At 41.1% G+C, this 22,815-nt stretch overlaps 1 protein-coding gene across 1 annotated transcript in view; it reads right to left on the bottom strand.

Moving 5' to 3' along the window:
- Positions 1–14,487: 14,487 nt before the first annotated feature.
- LOC311168963 (maltase-glucoamylase-like) overlaps positions 14,488–22,815 on the bottom strand; it is a gene marked incomplete at both ends in the record, with an annotated part of 151,453 nt that continues 143,125 nt past the window's right edge. Inside the window, 12 exons of the mRNA XM_084230670.1 lie at positions 14,488–14,508; positions 15,533–15,582; positions 16,601–16,689; positions 17,802–17,926; positions 18,723–18,779; positions 19,157–19,241; positions 19,352–19,500; positions 19,996–20,112; positions 20,215–20,249; positions 20,522–20,655; positions 21,407–21,545; positions 22,565–22,649. Of these exons, the coding sequence (XP_084086796.1) occupies positions 14,488–14,508; positions 15,533–15,582; positions 16,601–16,689; positions 17,802–17,926; positions 18,723–18,779; positions 19,157–19,241; positions 19,352–19,500; positions 19,996–20,112; positions 20,215–20,249; positions 20,522–20,655; positions 21,407–21,545; positions 22,565–22,649 (1,086 nt within the window). The remainder of the gene's footprint in view (positions 14,509–15,532; positions 15,583–16,600; positions 16,690–17,801; positions 17,927–18,722; positions 18,780–19,156; positions 19,242–19,351; positions 19,501–19,995; positions 20,113–20,214; positions 20,250–20,521; positions 20,656–21,406; positions 21,546–22,564; positions 22,650–22,815) is intronic.

Genomic DNA, 22,815 nt, shown 5'->3' with positions numbered 1-22,815 from the left:
AAGCAGGAGCCACCTGTGTGATTCGTGGGTTAGGGAGGGACAAAACTCAAATTCAGGAGAACTCAACTCACTTCCAGTTTCCTTCTCCTTCCTCTGAGCCTTGGGTCCAGGAGAGGCACCTGGCGGGCTCCTGCAGGCAGCCCCAGAGGGCTCCAGGGGCCCGGTGGCCACAGTGTGAGCCCTGATGCAGCCCTTGCTTTCCTGGGGGGGGTCTCTACTGTTGGCTGATGTGTCTCCATCCCCCCAAGGGTCACGTCTCAGCACCCAGGTAGCCAGGTGCCAAGAGCCTAGCCAGCCCGGTGGGCTGAGCGGGCCTGAGAACACGCCAGGCCGAGGCAAGAGGTGGTCCTTAGCCCTGGAGCCCGGAACACGCAGAGCAGGGACGCGGGAGGCCTGGCTTGTGGAGTCAGGGTCAAGTTGGCAGCCACAGTTGACAGGAAAGGCCCAGGGTGGTGGCCGCTTTAAGAGCTGCTGGGGACTTCTGTGTCTCCCCTAAGAAGCTCCTCTGTGCCCCCCCCCCCCGACCGTGGAGACTTATAGTCGCCATGCTGGTCTGTGAGCCGCCTACTCACTGTTCACGTCCCTGCAGGGATCCTCCTCTGGTGACTGATCCAGAGGGTATCCAGGGAACTTCGTGGCCTGGAGACCAGGGGTCTGGCCTCAGCAGACTCCTTGCCACGGTTTGAGGGGCCGAGCACTGGCCTAGCACTGCAGTTCCTGCCTCCTGGCCGAGCGACACCGTCCTGGAACTGGTGAGGAGCCCGGGAGGTAGCGAGTGCGTCAGCTCTGCCGTCACTCCCCACGGAGAGTTCTGGATGCTCCATTAAGATCTCCTGCAGCTGGGGCCATCTCAGACCAGGGTGTTTTCGATGCGTGGGGGGTCACTTCTGGGCCTCCAGATATTTACACAGAGACTGGCTCTCCTCAAATCCAAGAGTTTTTTAAAAGTTCGACATGAAAAATCCTCGGCCACCTGACGGGTGGTCAGTGTTTGCTGTCAGGCTGCTCCATGGTCACCACGCACGGGAACTGGAGGCTTTGCTTTTAGGTAACCACTGCTACTCCAAGGACCCCACCCCCCACACACACACAAGCAAATTCTTTTAACCCCAATGTTCAGGTTAGAAAACAGCTCCTTGTCTGGGTTCCAGATGCCAACCCCAGCATCTCTGCTGCGGCCCCACTCACATGTCCGCCCTGACAGACCCCGGCAGCTGGGCAGACCCCCAGACTTCTACAGCCAGAATCTTCCGACAGCTCCCTCTGCTCAGCCCCAGATCCAGGGTGGTCCTCATTCTGCTTCTCTCCTTCTCTTCTCTTTCAAGTCTGGGTCACCTTCCTTCTTTTGTTTCACTGTCCCCTCCATCTCCTGACCTCAGCGGTTAGTCCTCACCCACATGTTCCCTGAGCGTTCCTGTGTGCATGATGTGAGGTCAGAGGAGGAGCTACCAGAATGAAGGGCAAATGGGACAGGCTCACCCTGCCCTGGGGTGATTCTCTCATCTCTAAGATGGGGTGAACACTGTGACCACAGTGTGCATGGGGGTGCATTCCAGGCTGTAGAATGTTATATAAAGATGCAGGGGTGGCATCTGGAACCCAAGGGAATGTTCTATAAAGACTCAGCTCAAGCTTCCAGAAGTCCCTCAATGGCCGTGCTCTCTCTGAGCTCACTCTGTCCACGCTGAGCTCATTCCCATCCCTGGCTTCCTCTGATACACCGAGGAAATCCGTATCAGCCATTAGAGAGTGACACTTCCTCTAGTTTAAAGAGGTGCATTTAGATCAGACATATTCTGGACAGGGGCTGAGATCAGCACAGCTGGGAAAGGTTTTAAGTCTTTCTGCACAGGGTAGGAGCCCGAATCAGTTGGATGCACGTCATCTTTGGGAAAGCTTCGTGACTGTCAGTGCTAGCACGGAGGCCAGGAAAGACCCCTCTAAACAACTTCATCCAGTAAATCACCCCCAAGAACTGACGTTCTTTGCAGAACACGATGGAACACTCATATGTCATTTTATCAATATCAAACCAAAGAAAATTTCATTGGCAGACCGAGGGAGTTGCCATATAGAAGCTTGTGCATGAACACACACATACACACTGTCCAGACGACCTCTACCAGCCCTTCTAAAATGACTCTGGTCTGTGGTTTGCCCACATTTTAATCTCAGCCAAAGCTCCCAGGAAGGCAACACACGAAGAGCAGCAAGTATGAAAAGCTTAAATGATAAATGGAGAAAAATAACAAAATCTGCATAATTATATCCATTAGCTTAATTATTTTACAAAGCGAGAAAAGACAAGCAATATTTAATTTAGCAATGACATATTTTGTTCCAGTTCAAATAAAAGGAAACCTTTTCCCCAGACTCACAATTTGAGATGCAAATTGCATCATGGCCATGGACGCTGAAGCGCCTACCTGCTGGGGGAGGTCACCGTGTACTTGACCACGACCTGAGAACAGGGCTAGGATATTGCTGGCCCAGGTAGATAACTCTCCAAGTCTTTGGTCAAATGGTTACAAAATTTTGGGAAGTTATTTTTTTTAACATCTATAATTATTTTTTTTTCTGTGATAGTAAAAGGAATGCATGATACTCCCAAGTTAGTCGTTTCAGTTCCTGAAGTCAAAGTGTATGCAAGGTCTGTAATGGCAGTGTTTCCTCTGTTTCTAACTACAATTACCATCTCTCTAGAGGCAATAACACTTCCAGCATATGAAATAGAAATACTGTCTTGGTAACCATGGTATCTAGAAAATCCATAGGAAAATAAAGTGCAAATTTAGTAAAGATCCTGTGCTTTGTTTCTGTGTGTTGTATCTACTAATATTTACTAAGTTAGAAATTAAAAATAGTCACTTGTAAAATATTTAGTTTTAATTCACTACAAATAATATTAACAACTGCATGTCAATATAAATAGTATATTTTTATAAATAATATTATTTTCTTAAGCAAAAATAATCAGTAAAAACAATGGTGTCATTTCATATTTTTTAAATCTGTGTAATGTCTGATTTAACAGAGGACAACTAGATTCTTGTGTCTGTATATTCAACTAGCATAAACCCCACACAACAAAGTCTCTGGACGATGCCATGGTATACTAATGAATGACTGAATGAAAACAGCATAGAACAACTTAGCATTATTATCAAAATAGGTCTGAATGTGGCTCTCAAAAAAAGTTTGGGGGCCTCCCATGGGTTCCCAAACTACATTTTGAAAATACTGTCCCAGCATTAAGCTTTCAAGAGTAGCCACTGGGTATATTTGGTTATGACTATAAATCTGTGCACAGGAGTCTGGGTGAGCTAAGAATGTGATAGATCAAGGATAAATGGTGAATCTGGATATGAAAGACAAAGAATATGCTGAGTCTTAACACATTGAAGAGATGTCAAATAATAAATGAAAATCTGGTAGCTAAAAAAGAAGAGAAACAAGGGTATGAAATATGATCCCATAGCAGGAACCATCTTTCTAATATTATAACTTTATACACGCATCTCTGTCTGAGATATTTCTGGTCTATGGATGAGTTAGAGACTTGAAGTAAATCCAGTCATTTGTAGTAATAGCAAAGGCCTATAATAGTCTCATGAGTAAGGTTAATTATAATTTCCTGGAACTGCTTTAATATCTATAAATAGATAGTTATCAAATATGTGGAAAGAATATCAACAGTATCCATAGAAGTAATGGTAGCAAAGTTTGGGAAGTTACTTTTTTTTAACATTCATAATCATATCTTTATTTTCAACATGGTAAAGTAACAAAATATTCCTAATTATTCCATTTCTGATAAAAATATATACAAGATCTATAATGGTAGCATTTCCCATATTTACAGTTACAGTTTGGATTTTTTAGAGAAAATAATAACTTCAATGTAGGTAATACAAAATTATTATCTAGGTAGTCACAGTATTTGGAAAAGTCCATAGGAAAACAAAGTGCAATTTTTAGCATTATTAAGTAAATAAACATCTGTGTTATTGACAACGGATGCTGGAGCACCCATGGGAGGGCCAGATCACAATTATAGTATTATGTCCTGACATCCAAGAACAAGAACGAGTCAGACTGCTAAATAACCGCACCAAAGCCAGTATTTACAGAGCACTAGTTGTAACGTCATGAGTAATTGTTTTTAAAGTGCTTGTTTTGATAGGCAGAGAAGCTTAATGGCCATGGTAGCTGTACTTATAGAAAAAGATGCAGTAGCATATGTATTAGCATTAGAAAAAATGGTTTTAGGTATAACTCTGAAAGTAGTTTTTAGGAAGAACTACTTATTGAGAAAGAGGTTGTTGTTAGTATTGTTGAGGGACTGCTTGATGAAGTTACAATAGCACTAGTGTCTTCAGTAGTTGTACTTGTCAGGAAGTGTAATAGCATTTAAAGTGTACAACGGTACTAGGTGGAACTTCTATAGTAGTTGTTGGGAAAGGATTATTTGTTGGGATAGTGGTTGTTGTGATGGTACTGTCTGTTTAGGTATTGATTTTGGCAGTTGGAGTAGGGCTAGTGTCTTCAGTAGTTCTGCCATTTGGGAAATGTGTAGTAGCATTTGTAGTGGCATTGGGAACAACTGTACTAAGTGTAACTTCCAGAGTAGTTACTGAGAAAAGAGTTGTTGTGGTAGGACTGTCTGTTGAAGTATTGCTTGTGGTAGTTAGAGTAGCAATAGTGTCCTCACTAGTTGTACCTGTTGGGAAAGGTGTAGTAGCATTTGTAGTGGCATTAGAAACAGTCGAACTAGGTGGAACTACTGTAGCAGTTGTTGGGATAGGACTGATTGTTGGGAAAGGAGTAGTTGTGGCAGTACTTGTTGTGGTACTGCCTGTAGAAGTCACAGTACCTCTAGTACCTTCAGTTATTGTACTTGCTAGAAAAGGTGTAGTAGTATTTATAGTGGCATTAGAAACAGTGGAATTAGGTGTAACTACTGCATGACTTGTTGTAGCAGTACTTGTTGAAAAAGGTATAGTAGCATTTGAAGAGGCACTAGGAACAGTGGAAATAGTTGTAGCTTCAGTAGTAGTTGTTGGGATAGGACTGATTGTTGGGAAAGGAGTTATTGTCACAGTACTTGTTGAAAAAGGTGTAGTAGTGTTTGTAGAGGCACTAGGAACAGTGGAAGTAGTTGTAATTTCTGTAGAGTTGTTGATAGAGTACAGATTGTTGAGAAAGGACTTGTTGTGGCAGTACTTGTTGAAAAAGGTGTAGTAGCATTTGTAGAAGCACTAGGAACAGTGGAAGTAGGTGGAGTTTCTGTAGCAGTTGTTGAGAAAGTACCGATTGTTGAGAAAGGAGTAGTTGTGGAAGTACTTGTTGAAAAAGGCATAGTAGCATGAGGAGGCACTAGGAACAGTGGAAGTAGGTAGAGTTTCTGTAGTAGTTGTTGAGAAAGTACGGATTGTTGAGAAAGGAGTTGTTGTGGCAGTACTTGTTGAAAAAGGGGTAGTAGTGTTTGTAGAGGCACTAGGAACAGTGGAAGTAGTTGTAGCTTTGGTAGTAGTTGTTGGGATAGGACCGATTGTTGGAAAAGGAGTTGTTGTGGCAGTACTTGTTGAAAAAGGTGTAGTAGTTTTTGTAGAGGCACTAGGAACAGTGGAAGTAGTTGTAGCTTCGGTAGTAGTTGTTGGGATAGGACCAATTGTTGGGAAAGGAGTTGTTGTGGCAGTACTTGTTGAAAAAGGTGTAGTAGTGTATGTAGAGGCACTAGGAACAGTGGAAGTAGTTGTAGCTTTGGTAGTAGTTGTTGGGATAGGACCGATTGTTGGCAAAGGAGTTGTGGAAGTACTTGTTAAAAAAGGTGTAGTAGTTTTTGTGGAGGCACTAGGAACAGTGGAAGTAGTTGTAGCTTTGGTAGTAGTTGTTGGGATAGGACCGATTGTTGGCAAAGGAGTTGTGGCAGTACTTGTTAAAAAAGGTGTAGTAGTGTTTGTAGAGGCACTAGGAACAGTGGAAGTAGTTGTAGCTTTGGTAGTAGTTGATGGGATAGGACCGATTGTTGGCAAAGGAGTTGTGGCAGTACTTGTTAAAAAAGGTGTAGTAGTGTTTGTAGAGGCACTAGGAACAGTGGAAGTAGTTGTAGCTTCGGTAGTAGTTGTTGGGATAGGACCGATTGTTGGCAAAGGAGTTGTGGCAGTACTTGTTAAAAAAGGTATAGTAGTGTTTGTAGAGGCACTAGGAACAGTGGAAGTAGTTGTAGCTTCGGTAGTAGTTGTTGGGATAGGACCGATTGTTGGCAAAGGAGTTGTGGCAGTACTTGTTAAAAAAGGTGTAGTAGTGTTTGTAGAGGCACTAGGAACAGTGGAAGTAGTTGTAGCTTCGGTAGTAGTTGTTGGGATAGGACCGATTGTTGGCAAAGGAGTTGTGGCAGTACTTGTTAAAAAAGGTGTAGTAGTGTTTGTAGAGGCACTAGGAACAGTGGAAGTAGTTGTAGCTTCGGTAGTAGTTGTTGGGATAGGACCGATTGTTGGCAAAGGAGTTGTTGTGGCAGTACTTGTTGAAAAAGGTGTAGTAGTTTTTGTGGAGGCACTAGGAACAGTGGAAGTAGTTGTAGCTTTGGTAGTAGTTGTTGGGATAGGACCGATTGTTGGCAAAGGAGTTGTGGCAGTACTTGTTAAAAAAGGTGTAGTAGTGTTTGTAGAGGCACTAGGAACAGTGGAAGTAGTTGTAGCTTCGGTAGTAGTTGTTGGGATAGGACCGATTGTTGGCAAAGGAGTTGTTGTGGCAGTACTTGTTGAAAAAGGTGTAGTAGTGTATGTAGAGGCACTAGGAACAGTGGAAGTAGTTGTAGCTTTGGTAGTAGTTGTTGGGATAGGACCGATTGTTGGCAAAGGAGTTGTGGCAGTACTTGTTAAAAAAGGTGTAGTAGTTTTTGTGGAGGCACTAGAAACAGTGGAAGTAGTTGTAGCTTTGGTAGTAGTTGTTGGGATAGGACCAATTGTTGGCAAAGGAGTTGTGGCAGTACTTGTTAAAAAAGGTATAGTAGTGTTTGTAGAGGCACTAGGAACAGTGGAAGTAGTTGTAGCTTTGGTAGTAGTTGTTGGGATAGGACCGATTGTTGGCAAAGGAGTTGTGGCAGTACTTGTTAAAAAAGGTATAGTAGTGTTTGTAGAGGCACTAGGAACAGTGGAAGTAGTTGTAGCTTTGGTAGTAGTTGTTGGGATAGGACCGAATGTTGGCAAAGGAGTTGTTGTGGCAGTACTTGTTGAAAAAGGTGTAGTAGTGTATGTAGAGGCACTAGGAACAGTGGAAGTAGTTGTAGCTTTGGTAGTAGTTGTTGGGATAGGACCGATTGTTGGCAAAGGAGTTGTGGCAGTACTTGTTAAAAAAGGTGTAGTAGTGTTTGTAGAGGCACTAGGAACAGTGGAAGTAGTTGTAGCTTCGGTAGTAGTTGTTGGGATAGGACCAATTGTTGGCAAAGGAGTTGTGGCAGTACTTGTTAAAAAAGGTGTAGGAGTGTTTGTAGAGGCACTAGGAACAGTGGAAGTAGTTGTAGCTTCGGTAGTAGTTGCTGGGATAGGATTTAGTGCTGGGAAATGAGTTGTGGCAGTACTTGTTGAAAAGGGTGTAGTAGTGTTTGTAGAGGCACTAGGAACAGTGGAAGTAGTTGTAGCTTCGGTAGTAGTTGTTGGGATAGGACCGATTGTTGGCAAAGGAGTTGTGGCAGTACTTGTTAAAAAAGGTGTAGTAGTATTTGTAGAGGCACTAGGAACAGTGGAAGTTGTTGTAGCTTCAGTAGTAGTTGTTGGGATAGGACCGATTGTTGGCAAAGGAGTTGTGGCAGTACTTGTTAAAAAAAGTGCAGGAGTGTTTGTAGAGGCACTAGGAACAGTGGAAGTAGTTGTAGCTTCGGTAGTAGTTGCTGGGATAGGATTTAGTGCTGGGAAATGAGTTGTGGCAGTACTTGTTGAAAAGGGTGTAGTAGTGTTTGTAGAGGCACTAGGAACAGGGGAAGTAGTTGTAGCTTTGGTAGTAGTTGTTGGGATAGGACCAATTGTTGGCAAAGGAGTTGTTGTCGCAGTACTTGTTGAAAAAGGTGTAGTAGTGTTTGTAGAGGCACTAGGAATAGTGGAAGTAGTTGTAGCTTTGGTAGTAGTTGTTGGGATAGGACCGATTGTTGGCAAAGGAGTTGTGGCAGTACTTGTTAAAAAAAGTGTAGGAGTGTTTGTAGAGGCACTAGGAACAGTGGAAGTAGTTGTAGCTTCGGTAGTAGTTGCTGGGATAGGATTTAGTGCTGGGAAATGAGTTGTGGCAGTACTTGTTGAAAAGGGTGTAGTAGTGTTTGTAGAGGCACTAGGAACAGTGGAAGTAGTTGTAGCTTTGGTAGTAGTTGTTGGGATAGGACCGATTGTTGGCAAAGGAGTTGTGGCAGTACTTGTTAAAAAAGGTGTAGTAGTGTTTGTAGAGGCACTAGGAAGAGTGGAAGTAGTTGTAGCTTCAGTAGTAGTTGTTGGGATAGGACCGATTGTTGGCAAAGGAGTTGTGGCAGTATTTGTTAAAAAAGGTGTAGTAGTGTTTGTAGAGGCACTAGGAACAGTGGAATTAGTTGTAGCTTCGGTAGTAGTTGCTGGGATAGGATTTAGTGCTGGGAAATGAGTTGTGGCAGTACTTGTTGAAAAGGGTGTAGTAGTGTTTGTAGAGGCACTAGGAACAGTGGAAGTAGTTGTAGCTTTGGTAGTAGTTGTTGGGATAGGACCGATTGTTGGCAAAGGAGTTGTGGCAGTACTTGTTAAAAAAGGTGTAGTAGTATTTGTAGAGGCACTAGGAACAGTGGAACTAGTTGTAGCTTCGGTAGTAGTTGCTGGGATAGGATTTAGTGCTGGGAAATGAGTTGTGGCAGTACTTGTTGAAAAGGGTGTAGTAGTGTTTGTAGAGGCACTAGGAACAGTGGAAGTAGTTGTAGCTTTGGTAGTAGTTGTTGGGATAGGACCGATTGTTGGCAAAGGAGTTGTGGCAGTATTTGTTAAAAAAGGTGTAGTAGTGTTTGTAGAGGCACTAGGAACAGTGGAATTAGTTGTAGCTTCGGTAGTAGTTGCTGGGATAGGATTTAGTGCTGGGAAATGAGTTGTGGCAGTACTTGTTAAAAAAGGTGTAGGAGTGTTTGTAGAGGCACTAGGAACAGTGGAAGTAGTTGTAGCTTTGGTAGTAGTAATTGTTGAGAAAGTACCGATTGTTGGGAAAGGAGTTGTTGTGGCAGTACTTATTAAAAAAGGTGTAGTAGCATTTGTAGAGGCACTAGGAAGAGTGGAAGTAGTTGTAGCTTCGGTAGTAGTTATTGGGACAGGACCGATTGTTGAGAAAGGAGTTGTTGTGGCAGTACTTGTTGAAAAAGGTGTAGGAGTGTTTGTAGAGGCACTAGGAACAGTGGAAGTAGTTGTAGATTTGGTAGTAGTAATTGTTGAGAAAGTACCGATTGTTGGGAAAGGAGTTGTTGTGGCAGTACTTATTAAAAAAGGTGTAGTAGCATTTGTAGAGGCACTAGGAAGAGTGGAAGTAGTTGTAGCTTCGGTAGTAGTTATTGGGACAGGACCGATTGTTGAGAAAGGAGTTGTTGTGGCAGTACTTGTTGAAAAAGGTGTAGGAGTGTTTGTAGAGGCACTAGGAACAGTGGAAGTAGTTGTAGATTTGGTAGTAGTAATTGTTGAGAAAGTACCGATTGTTGGGAAAGGAGTTGTTGTGGCAGTACTTATTAAAAAAGGTGTAGTAGCATTTGTAGAGGCACTAGGAAGAGTGGAAGTAGTTGTAGCTTCGGTAGTAGTTATTGGGACAGGACCGATTGTTGAGAAAGGAGTTGTTGTGGCAGTACTTGTTGAAAAAGGTGTAGGAGTGTTTGTAGAGGCACTAGGAACAGTGGAAGTAGTTGTAGATTTGGTAGTAGTAATTGTTGAGAAAGTACCGATTGTTGGCAAAGGAGTTGTTGTGGCAGTACTTATTAAAAAAGGTGTAGTAGCATTTGTAGAGGCACTAGGAACAGTGGAAGTAGTTGAAGCTTTGGTAGTAGTTATTGGGACAGGACCGATTGTTGAGAAAGGAGTTGTTGCGGCAGTACTTGTTAAAAAAGGTGTAGTAGTGTTTGTAGAGGCACTAGGAACAGTGGAAGTAGTTGTAGCTTCGGTAGTAGTTATTGGGATAGGACCGATTGTTGGGAAAGGAGTTGTTGTGGCAGTACTTGTTGTAAAAGGCATAGTAGCATTTGTAGTGGCATTAGGAATAACAGTACTAAGTGTGAATTCTATAGTAGTTGTTGGGGAAGGACCACCAGTTGTTGAGTAGGTACTTGTAGGTGTGGCAGGAACTGTAGAACCACCGAACAACCATGTAATCTCAGTTAACTTTTCTAGACTGATATTCTTGCAGGTCAATTCAATTGATAGTGTCTGTGAGAAAAGAAGAGGCAAAGTTGTATTTAGGATATTTTTATCTCATTTGAGTCATACCTTAAATTATAATTTAACAAAAAGCAATGCATTCATCCCTCTTCCTGAGAGCAGGAGGAGGATATAAAAACACCTTTTTAGGGCACTGATTCCAGACACATAGATATGGAGACCTTCCTGTGTACAGAAGCCTTGTGCTAGAAATCTCTTTCACCTTCATTTAGGGAGTGTTCCATGGCTCACAAGTATTTGCAGCTTTGATTAAAACCAATGTTGATGAAAATCTCTCTGCTTTGCCACCGGATTTTAATCTTCTTGAGGGAAGATGGCTTCATGTCTCATCTGGTGCCTGGCACACAACAGGCATCTGATATGCTACTTAGAGTCCCCAAAAGAAGGTGTTCAAAGATTTTCTGGACCAGTCTTAACTGGAACTATAATTTTCTTTTGAACTTAATACTCCAGGAAATATATTGTGAAATGGAGAACTAGAAATGACTACTGAGAAAATCAACTGGAGTTTTCAGAAGAGTGTTTTTCCAAAATCCAAATACCCTTAGGGCACTACTTGACCTTTTAGAAAACAGGAACTATAGTGATCTATTATCACTCTTTAAGCCCCTCCCCCTTGAGTTACTGGGTGCATATTTTTGGTATATTTAGCAATCTAAAGTGGGATATTTTTCCCTCCATGTTTACTCTTGATCATTCTACTGCTAATTTATCTTCCAGTGAGTTGGTCTGGTTCTGGTAACTAAAATGAATGCTACTAAAAGTTCCAACAGGGTCTGCTATTTATGTCACTCTCCTTTGTTAACAAGTAATTTTATCTTATACACAGGTGGGACATTTTGATGCTTAGCACAAATCTTACCAAAACATGAGATTTATAGATTTAAATAAGGATACAAAGGAAGGGGGAAACCCAAAACAATTTTAGGGGATCACTCTTTCCTTTGTTTTAGCCCCTGCCTCAGAATTAAGTAAGTTTGGTGATGCTAGTCTGAGAAACCAAGCTTAATACACAGCACAATTTCTTTGGGAAAACCATGGGAAGGATTTCATCAGACCATTTATCACTGATCTCTGGGTGACACTGGGAAAACCTGTACTGTGGTGCATTTTACAATATGATTCAACACACAACTTTTCAGGAACATGATCTACTGCACATATCTCTAATCCTTTCAAGGGTGATTTATATAAGTAAATATAACCACAGTAAAGATAGTGATGAAATTTTGCCGAATGATAAAATTAACTTATGGTAACATTCTTTGAGACATACCTGATTGTTAGGGTCACTGCAGAAATTTGTCTCCATGAATTGCTGATTGTTATAGGTGACTCTGACTTGTGTCACAGAAGTAGAATTTATCCCCCAGATTAAAATATCTCTAACATTCAGTGAGTTTGATTCATTCAAATACTTATTATGTACAGTGTGGATTTGCAATACGTTCTGTAAAGAATGTACAAAGAGAAAAATTATATAATGTATCTACTGCCAGACTATGCTCCACATTAAAATGTTAAGAAAACTGGCCTTCCCAGTGGCGCAGCGGTTGAGCGCTGGGTTGTGAAGCTGCCTGCAGCCTCTGCAGCGCTAGTTCGATCCCCGGCCCTGGGACGAGGGTCCCACATGGCACGCAGACCTCTCCTGTGTCGCCTGCTGCTCCCCTCAGCAGTGTACTTCGTCAGTTTGCCTGCTCTGCTCCCTGCTCTGACTCTGGTGAATTCTCTCACCCTCCTGTGCTTCTAACTCTACCCAGTATTTGTATAAATAAATAAATAAATCTTAAAAAAAAAGTTAAGAAACTTCAAATTACTGTTATGCTGGTTGCAGTTTTTATTCTTAATAAGCACTTCATAAAGATCTATTTCCTGAACCTCTGCTATAATAAATAAAATTTGATGATGCCAAAAATAGCTCTAGAAAAGCATTAGGGAAAGAGATTTTTGCCTATATTATTACTAATTCTTATAATGGTTTTGCAGAAAGCATCACTTCTCTGTTTCACAGATGAGTAGCCTAAGGCCACAGAGTCAAGTGACATGAATGTGGCTGCAGTCACTAGGGGCCTGTTTGCAAAGTGTTGTGCAAGATGATACAAGCGGAACAGCAATTATGGCAAAGATTGCCCAGACTAAGAACAGTCTGCCACAAATATAGTCATTTACCTAGACCATGAACTGTTTAAGTGTCAATACAGGGTTAAAATAATGTAAAAATCAAAATCAACAATCAAAATAAACCAGAGACACACTACAGGGTGGGGAGGAGGGATTAGGATCAAAATAAGGGGGGTGGGAATTGTATGGGGAATATAACCAAGATGAAAATGCATACATTGTGCAAAAATGAAAAATGATGTAAAAATATATAAAATAAAATAAAATTTCACTAAAACAATAATGTAGACTTAGACCTCAAGTGGCACGTGATTAAGACCTCAATGAAAATGACAGCGGATATTTGTTATGAGAAGTAAGAAAAAAATAACATCTCTGTGGGAACAGGAAAGTCAAGAAAGGACTTGGAAGAACATGGAACTTCAGAACACCTGGAAGGATGGACAGGGGTTTTAAAAGTGACATGGAGACAGGAATGGTGGGAGGAGCAGTTTGAACAAAGGCACACCCAGGGAATGCAATGGCTGCTGTAGCTGGTGCTAAGCAAAGAGAGAAATGACCTGGGCGAGTGTGGAAGATAAGATTACGAAGATGTTACATGATCAGTCAAGGAGACAGCTGCCAAAAAAAGAAGAAGAAACTCCTCAACTTTGATGGTGGCAGTGTAAAGAAAAAAGGAAAGAAGTTCAATTGGCATTCTGAAGAGGTCACGGGACTCTTGTGAAAATGAGAAAGGGAGATATAACGATGTAAATGCGCGTGCTGGAGCTACTCTTATTGACTTGGGAGAGCTTATTTGTAAATTTTCTGCAATTTTGCAAACCAGTTAATAGCTTGAAATAATCTTGAAGTTCATTAAAATGGAGAAAGTACTTACACCACAGAAATCTGCAAATACTACAAATTTGACCCACATCCCATAACCCTTACAAGTCAACACACAACTTATAATTATCCCCAGGGAAAGCTAGAAGCTTTCTTTCATTTCAGGCAACCGACCCTTAGGAAGATTCCACTAAATGACACATAGAAATTAGAAGCCGTGAATCATGACTTTGGAATAATAGAAGAATGGAATTCTAGAGTTAGAAGTTATTAAAGGGAAGTTTTGTAATAAAGAAACAGATTGAACAAGATAAGGAGTTAGCAGTAATGAACTACTTTGGAACTTCCAGATCAATGGTGTCATTAAAAGCAATATTTATAATGTTTTCTATTTAACTTTCCTAAATTAAAAACCAACAAAAGTGTATACATTTAATTAGTATGCAGAGTCTTGCACTTAGTTTCCAGAAGGCAAATGTAGGATGGTGTCAATATGACCTGATTCTAATGTATACGGAAAGAATTTCAAGGTTTCAGTTGGCCTGGAGAATTATACATATCAAACATCTCATACATATGTTTTTTAAAAATTAACATAATGTGAGGCAGTAACAGTAAAAAAAAAGATATAAAATCTAGCTAAAAATAGGCAACAGTCAATGAGTTAAACAAGTGCTTATTGTTATATGCCACTGAGGTTTTGAGGTATCTGCTTTGCAAAAGGAAGACATTATTTCCTGTGGAAATGTCATACAAATGATGTGTGTAATTTTAAATTCTCTCACCACCACATTTTGAAAAGCACAAGGAAACAGAAGAAAATGGTCTTCAAGTGTATTTTATTTAGTCGACTATATCTGAAATTTCATTTTCTCTACATGTACCCAATGGAAAAAATATTCATAAGGTATTTAACAATATTTCTAAGTGGACTAGTGACACCCAAGTGATACATTTCACTAGCTGCATGTGGCTAGTGACCATGATATTGGGTAGTGCAGTTCTAAGATATTCTCTCAATCCTGGGCACCATTGTTGTAAAAGAAATCTAGATTAACTGTAGTCCAAACAAAGTAATCAAATTTGGTAACTAGTATAAGCACAGAACAGAGAAAATGTGAAGTTAGCCTAGAGAAGCATGATTCTGAGACAAGAAGACAGAAGGGTCATATTAACAGATACCTTCAAATACCGGAAGCACTATGATGTAGAAGACACAACAGATCTGTGCACCAGTCCTTAGTGCAAATCAATACATAAAAATTGAGAGCAGCAGATTTCAGACTGGACATAGAATGATCTTCCTACTCTAAAAGTATGAACTCATTTAGCATACATGGTTGAATGACTGGATAATAGTCTCAAATTATCACCCCTCCCTATCCAGAACATTTTCCATGTAATTTTGCAAGCCTCCCTCACTGGATGAAGCATTATATTCTACCTTTGTCTCTGGGCATGGCCACATGACTTTGCTTTGCTAATGAGATACTAGTCAAATTGACGCAAATGAAAATTTTCAAAATCACTCAGGTATTCCACTTCTATTTTTGCCTTCTTTCTAAATCATGAAAAGGTAATGCCCAGACCTGAAAAAAAAAAAGACCTACTTAGGTCATCCAAGAGCCAGCTGACTGCCCAGGGGTGTGAGGAAGTGTGCCACAACCATCCAAGCAGCCCCACAGTCCCACTGCAGGTATATATGAGCCAGCCAAGATCGGCCAAGTCCAGCCCAGAGTCTGAACTCTGCAAACCCTGAGCTAAGTAATTCCTGTATTGTTACATGCAGCCGAGGCATTCAGGTACATTGTTATGCACCTTATGGTGCAACAGGTATCTCAGACAGCATTTATTTTTCAAAATTTTATCATCAGGTAATGTTTTTCAACCCATGGGAAACATGTCATACATTTAAGTACTCATTTCCTCTCTGCCTGGACATTACAAGAATTATTCTAAGTTTCTTTTTACAGAGTAAGGGTATACTGGATAATTACCGCAATAAGGACTATTTCTTCCTTACTTTAACATCAACAGACCTGATTTAGAAACCTAAAGGCAGGAAGGGCCTCTTAGTAAGAAGTGAGCCACTATATTTATATAGTTAGCTAATAACATTTAATGTGCAACTGAGAAACTATTTACAAAATTCAATAAAACAGTCTTACCTTAAATGCTGTAAAGTTTGCCAAGAAATACTTTCCATTCTCATAGGTATCTATAAGTAAGAAGAGAGAACCCTTTATATGATGCATTGTATACCTACTAGAATGGTTAAAACTATTTGAACTGACAACATGAGTGTTGGTGAAAATGTGGTCTTGTGGGGCTCTTAGTTACTGCTGTTGGCAGTAGGAAACACACAGATGCTTTAGGAAATAATTTGGCATTTTCTCCAAAAGTTAATGTATCATATGACCCAACGTGAAATTCTATTTCGTGTTCCTTAGCCCAGGACAAATGAAAACATATGATCACAAAATGACTCATACTGAAATAATCATACAGATTTACCTATAGTGGTGAAAAACATGAAATCAATATCCATCAATCAGTATGTGGATAAACAATCGTGGCATGCCCACACGATGGAACATTATGCGGGAGTCAAAAGAAATGAATTGCTTTTATATGGATGAATTTAAAAAGATACATTTTGCTAAAAAGAAGCTAAATGTAAAGAGTATGTACAAGATGACTGTATTTATGTAAATCCTAAAAAAGCTAAATTTAATCTACAGTGACAGAAAACAGATGAGTGATTACTAGGACGCAGAAGTGTAGCCAGTCGTGGGGAGCACTCACCAGGGAAAAAGTAAAAAGTGAACTTTCAGGGTGATGGAAATATCCTGCATCTTGACGTGGTGATGACTTTACAACTGTATACATTTATCAAAACTTCCAGCCCTGCATGGGGACCCTCTACTGTTCTGCAATAATTATAGTGCAGTCTCAGTGAGTGAGCAAAAGCTGCAGAACTCCCAACACCACCACTTTATTAGCAGTAGCAGAAATAGAGATTCTTCAGCTGTGACATCTATGGTATTTTTTTTTGTAGTTCATATTTTTATTTTTTTATTTTATATATTTCTTACATCACTTTTCATTTTTGCACAATGTATGCATTTTCATCTTGGTTATATTCCCCATACAATGGCACCCCACTTATTTTGACCCTGATACCTATGGAATTTTTTTTTGAATGGTGTATGGGGGCCCAGAACATTCACACTCACCGATGCTTTCTCCATCATCCCAGAATATCTGACCTTGCGCGGTTTCATTCTCATCCAAAGCAACAACCAATCCCATAAAGTTTTGTCGACTATGAAAAAAAAGTTATTTTTCTAAACTGGAGGTTATAAGAATGAAGGACAGCTTCTGTTAAAACTATTATCCAGGATGAAAAAAAATAATAATGCATTGAAGTGCACAACGTTCTAAAAATAAATATAATACAAGCTACTTAAAAGCTAATAGAACAAAATGCTTAAACTTTAATGAAGTATTTGGTATAAATTCAAATTTCAAATAGATATATACAGTGTGTATATCTATTTTTGCCTTCTTTCTAAATCATGAAAAGGTCATGCCCAGACCTGAAAAAAGACCTGAAAAAAAAAAACACACACGCAAATATATGTTCTAAGTAGCAAGATAAGATACAATTTTCTTAGAAACCCCCCACCAAAAAAAAACCTTCAGTAACTTCCAATTGCTACAGAATAAAATACGAAGTATTTTTCCCTTTATCTGCTCCAGGACCTGACTGGAACCTGCTGGAGCTTTATTTATTTTATCCCTCTCCCCTGTGTATGTTGCAATAGGATGGTTTACTATTCGCTAAAGCCAGCTCATTATTCACCTTTACTTCTGGAATCTTCCAGAATGTCTTTCTATTGTCTTCAAAAACCAGATTCTATTTATTATTCAAGACTCGTTCAAAGCCCTCTTTCATGTGAAACCATGTTTATACCACAAGGTTAAAAATTCACTTTTCTCCTTTGGAGTCGTTACTATTATTTTTATGTGTGTATCTCTGGACATAAAATGTTTTCGTTAATGTGTGACACATATATGTGTGTGTGTGTACATGTGTGAGTGTGTACGTGTGTATACTTAAATATAGTCTGGGAAGGAGCACTAAATTCCTGGATATCCATCACAAATCAATGAGCTCATTAAATTCCCAACACTTTTCAGTGTGGAAAGAAGTAAATGCTGCTGCCCTCAGGAGAACATTTGTCCTAGAACTTTGACCCAGACCTACAGACAACAGCTTTGCTCAAGGGTGGCTCAAGCTCCTCCTCTCCCGGGCCGCTCAGGTGACACTCACAGAGACAAATCAATGACACAGTCTGTCATTTAGTTCACTGACCCCCACAGCTCTGGTCAGGGGGGTCGCCTCATGATGGCAGAGCAAGGCCCCCCTCTCACCTGGCATGAGTGTTTATCCCAGAGACTTGCAAAGGCAGGATGTGGCCTCCTCTGATGTGAAGGTTGATGAGCTCAAGGGGCGTGGTTAGATTCTTCCATTCACCTCTCGACTCAACTATCTCCTCCTAGAATGGAGAATACAGGTAAAGGATGATGACAGAAAAATGGATGGAATGGACGCACGCTTTATTATAAGCCCTCCTTTCCCAGGAAGCCTGGTGGGTATTCAACAGGAGACTGGGTATTCAGCCAGGTGGGTATTCAGCACATCTAAGGGTAAGAGCTCTGATTTTCAGCTTAGCTCAGAACCCTGGCAATGTAATTTTTTCTCTATTCTCTTTATTCTCTGTATTTCTCTATTTCCCTGTATTCTCTTTTTTCTCTGTATTCTCTGTATTCTCCTGAACAGGCGGGAGTGGTGGCTGAGGGGACGAGTCAATGTGATATGGTGTCAGGTTTTACCTATTTAAGCTTTGATGGATACTTTTATTTAAACAAACTAATCATGGCTGAAAGGCTGAAAATTACTGCCTTCGAAAATAAGTGTCTGGGGTCTCCCCGGTGGCACAGCGGGTTGAGCACAGTGCTGTGAAGCTGTATGCAGCTTCCGCAGCACGGGTTTGATCCCCAGATGGCCAGGGAGCTACCCACAAGGCGCAGCAGACCTCTCATGACTCGCCCGCTGCTCCCCTCAGCAGAGTATTTCAGTGGATCCCCCTGTTCTGCTCCCCATTCTGTCTCTGGTGAATCCTCTCACCCTCCACATTGCTGCCTTGTACCCCAGATCTTGTATGCATAAAATAAAAATAAATCTTATAAAAAAAGGAAAGAAAATAAGTGCCCTAAATTCAGAAGAAAGCTCCAGGCCCTCCCCACCCTGCACAGAGCAATCTGGTCTTCACGGGACAGGGCAGAGCTTACCCTGAATAAGTCATACCAACGGGCTCTGGGGAAATAAGCCTCAATCTCAAAAGTGTTCTGAAACATAAAAGCAACACATCGTTATGAACAGTCCGATATTTCATTTTATTTTTTAAAGTTCTTTCTGTTGAATTAAGATAGAAAAGAGAATGTTATCGATGATTTTAAGAGTTTGGGGGTTTGACTGAGAAAGATCCAGAGAAATTCTTCTCCAGACACACAGAAAAGTAATTTTTTTTTAAATGGTTAACTTCATAAGGATGCAAGGTGACAAAGAGACTAGAATGAGATGTCAGTTTGCATGTGAAGTTCTGTGAGTGGAGATCCTGAAAAAGGAGGTTTTAGAAATAGTGTTTTGACAGATAATCTTTAAAATGCCCATCCTGTCCTTTGATTATGTGTCTGAGGCTCTCTATGGAGGTGGGGAGACTCACATGTTCCAGCACGGGGCTGATTAAGATGGCAGGACCCAGCATGAATTGACGGTCTATGTCCCAAGTTGTGTTGTCATTTGTAAACCTTAAAAAAATACATATGAAAACCTCATCTATATTGTTAGGACTGTTGTGGAGGGTTATTCACAATACATGCTCAGATCTGCTACTTGGGGCAAGAGGCTTTACACTCACTCGTGGAGAAGGGGCCGGATGACAGTGCTGCCCTCCACATGAGCCTTGTGCATCAGTGTGTAGAAATAAGGCAACATGATATATCTGATCCTGATGATGCCCTTTAAGTATGTCTCCAAGGTTGAATTCCAGGCCATGGGATGTTGATTCTAAAGAGATAAAGGAGCAGGTGACAGGTGACCTCTCATTTACTTGCTGCTAGCGGTGCCAGAAAAGGACTAGCAAGCACAAATCCTTTATGCAGGTTACACACACTCTCTCCATTCATTTCTAGCCTGCCCTGCCCCCATGCCAGCCAGTTACTGAAGCAGAACTTGCCTCCCACTTTGTATGGTGGACTCCTATGTCCTCTGCAGCCTTGAGTCCATATATGAAAGATGGGTCCCTATGCAGTACATGAATATAATTGAGTGTAACACAAACTCAAGTTGTGAAAACAAAGGGAACTTCTCCTTATTTTGCTTTATATAGGAAGTCATACAATCTCCTCTGATAACTCCAGGGTTTTAAACTCCATGGATTTCCAAGGCGTAGAGGCTCTGTCCATTTTTATGATTTTTCTCAATGAAGTATGATACTTGATGGTTAAAACAGAGTTCTTATTTGAGGACACAAAACACCTGCAGTATAAAATGGTGTCTCACCTTTGTCCCAATGGTGATGTGGCTCCTAGAAAGTGGGTAAAAGGCCCCCAATTGGATCCAGCGAACACACATCTCATTATCAGCATCTCCAAAGAGGCCACACATATCTGCTCCTGTCTGATAGAGTGCAAAATCAGAGCATGAGGTGTGGGACTTTTGTAGATGACAGACACATTGAAGTCCAACTGGATAATTAGTAATGGATCCAATATAACTTACATAAGGTATTCCAAAGAGACTGAACTCCATCATGCCTGCAATGAGAAGATACAGCTGTGAGGGACAAAGCAGCCCTTCAAGCGGTTAGGTTAGACCTGTCTTTCCAGTAACCCATTGAAAAGCCTTGAGACCACTTATCATGAGAATGTTGAAATAGGGATAAAGATTAGAATCCACACCTATAACTCAGTTCCTGTTGATTTCACTGCCCACATGCATGACGATCAGACACAATCAATGCAGCAGTGACCACACACCCCTGGCCCCCTCTCTGCCAGCAGACACCCCAGGGAAATTGCCTACATACCAATGATTGATTTTCTCATCTGGTCCCACATGGCCCTGCTGTCACCCAGCCAGTGACCTCCCCAACGGCCAGAAGAGGGGAATGTGGAACGGGTGATGACGATTCCTCGCTGTCCTGTCACCTCCTGCACGGCTCTGGTTGGAGGAGAACAAGGTGAATTGAACCTGAAACTTACATAATTGTATAGTGAAATGTTACTTCAATGAAAAATAAATTAATTTTTAAGAGATGGTGAATTTGAGGATGGACAGCCATGGAACTTGGGAAACCTACTTTGTATCCTATAGGCTCCATTTTGTCTCTAATAGCCTTTTTGAGACTTTTGGGTGAGTTGCTGAGTGCAGCTTCACTCAGCAGTTGCCTGTTTTCTCCTTAATGGAGAGTATAAAAGGAAAAGAAGCACGGGCTGATTTTTACACAAGACCGCACACTGCACTATTTTGTCAGAAGACTTGTCATTCAGTCCAAAACTTTTAAACCAAATTAAACTCACACCACTTCTTTGCCTGACACTTTAACATTGTCCTATGCCCTGACCCTGGTGGAACACACCTTGGGACAGCCCCTTGGTTTTGGACATGGGTAACGATCTTGATTACATTATAGCCTGATTCTTTCTTGGTTGGGGATGATGCAAACATTCGAAAATTTAGTTACAATGACTGCTAACAATTCCACGAATATACCAAACACCATTTGCTTACTCACTTGAAATAAGTGAATTTAACAACCTTCAGAGGTGCTGTGGTTACGTGAACAACCACACCTGGTATTTCGACATCCATGCATTGAAGTGACATCATGTAGATCGAGCTCAATCAATTTATGACAAAAGCAGCAATGTGGAAAGTGATCCTTATTGCTGGTGACACAAGCCATACTCACTCGTATGTGGGTCTGGTCTGGGACCACCCATACAGGCTGTGCACGTCATAGTGTCGCACCTGGGAGCCGTCTGGCAGCACCTGCTCACTCTCCATACACAGGGTCTGGCTGCTCAGACCCCTGTCCCTGGATTCCAAAACTGAGAGGAAAGGCTGAGTTATTTTCCAAACAATTCCCACATTCACTAGAAGCACCCAAGGACTTGACATTTATTTCAACCAAAAACTTGCTCCAACCTCAAGATTTTTTTTGTTTACCAAATCAATATCCTGTGACTTTATAAGTAATAAACACAAGGACAGCATATAGAGCTGGGAATATACCCGACTTTTTACTCCAACTCTGATGTTGATCAAGTGCTATCATAGCCCGTTCATCAACATAATAAAGTCCTTTGTTGTTATAACCGTCATTTCCACTAGATGGTAATATTTTCATGGGAATAGATATTGTTTCAATCAACTTTGTATTAATGTCTCTAAATCTATCTAATTTGTCAGCACTTGCCTGATACACAAAAATTAAGGGAGGAAGGGAAAATGGGAGGCAGGAAGGGTGATATAAAAGCAGGGAGAGAGGAGGTGAGGTTCCATGAACAACAGAGAGCTCAGCAATGACCTAGACATCCAGAAACTTGGATTCCAGATTCTGTCCCACAAATTCCTGGTTAAGTACTTTTTGGAAAGTAAGTCTCTTCCTGCCCTGGGTTTCTGTGAGGTGAGAGGGTTCAACTTTCTGAGATACCTTTACTGGCAAGGTCCTATTTCTGTCTGGTCTTCAGGACAATCAGAGAATGCCCTAAAGTATCTGTGAACCTGGGGAAAAAGAATGCCTGGACTAGATTATCATTCTCTAATCAAAAGTGGTGGTGGGTGGTATGGGGGGAGCAAGGTTATTTACAGCTCTAGCACCAGTTTATAGAGGAGATCCTATGAGGCATGCGTTGTCTGGATTCTTTCCTACCACATCATGTCATTATTTCTAGACTTGATGAGTAATTCATTTATTTGCACTTATTCAAGATATTCTATCTGAGATTTTATACCATGTATAAGAGAATTTTCTGTCTCCAAAAATTAGGTTCTAGTTTGACAATTAAAGGAAACCTTTTGGAGGTTTGAGCAGGGGAATCATTGGAAGACGTCTCCATTTACATACGTGGCATATAGGGTGGCTTATTAAGCACTTCATCTCTGCAGCCCCCAACAGATCCATTCACATAGTTCGTTGGTTCATTCATATCCTGCAGTTAGTTAGTGAGAGATTCCTTGATGTCAGAGAGTGTGGTCTCTGCTAGGGAGGACACCCACCTCATGGAGATGCACAGTCCCAGGACCTTAATTCAGTAACAAGTAGCCTCCCTTTCCATTCCCCCAAACCCGCCCCCCTTCTGGTCTCTGAATTGCTTC

Source organism: Talpa europaea, assembly GCF_964194135.1.
Source record: "Talpa europaea genome assembly, chromosome: 3".
NCBI classification, from domain to species: Eukaryota; Metazoa; Chordata; class Mammalia; order Eulipotyphla; family Talpidae; genus Talpa; species Talpa europaea.
This window is presented reverse-complemented; position numbering and strand designations above follow the sequence as displayed.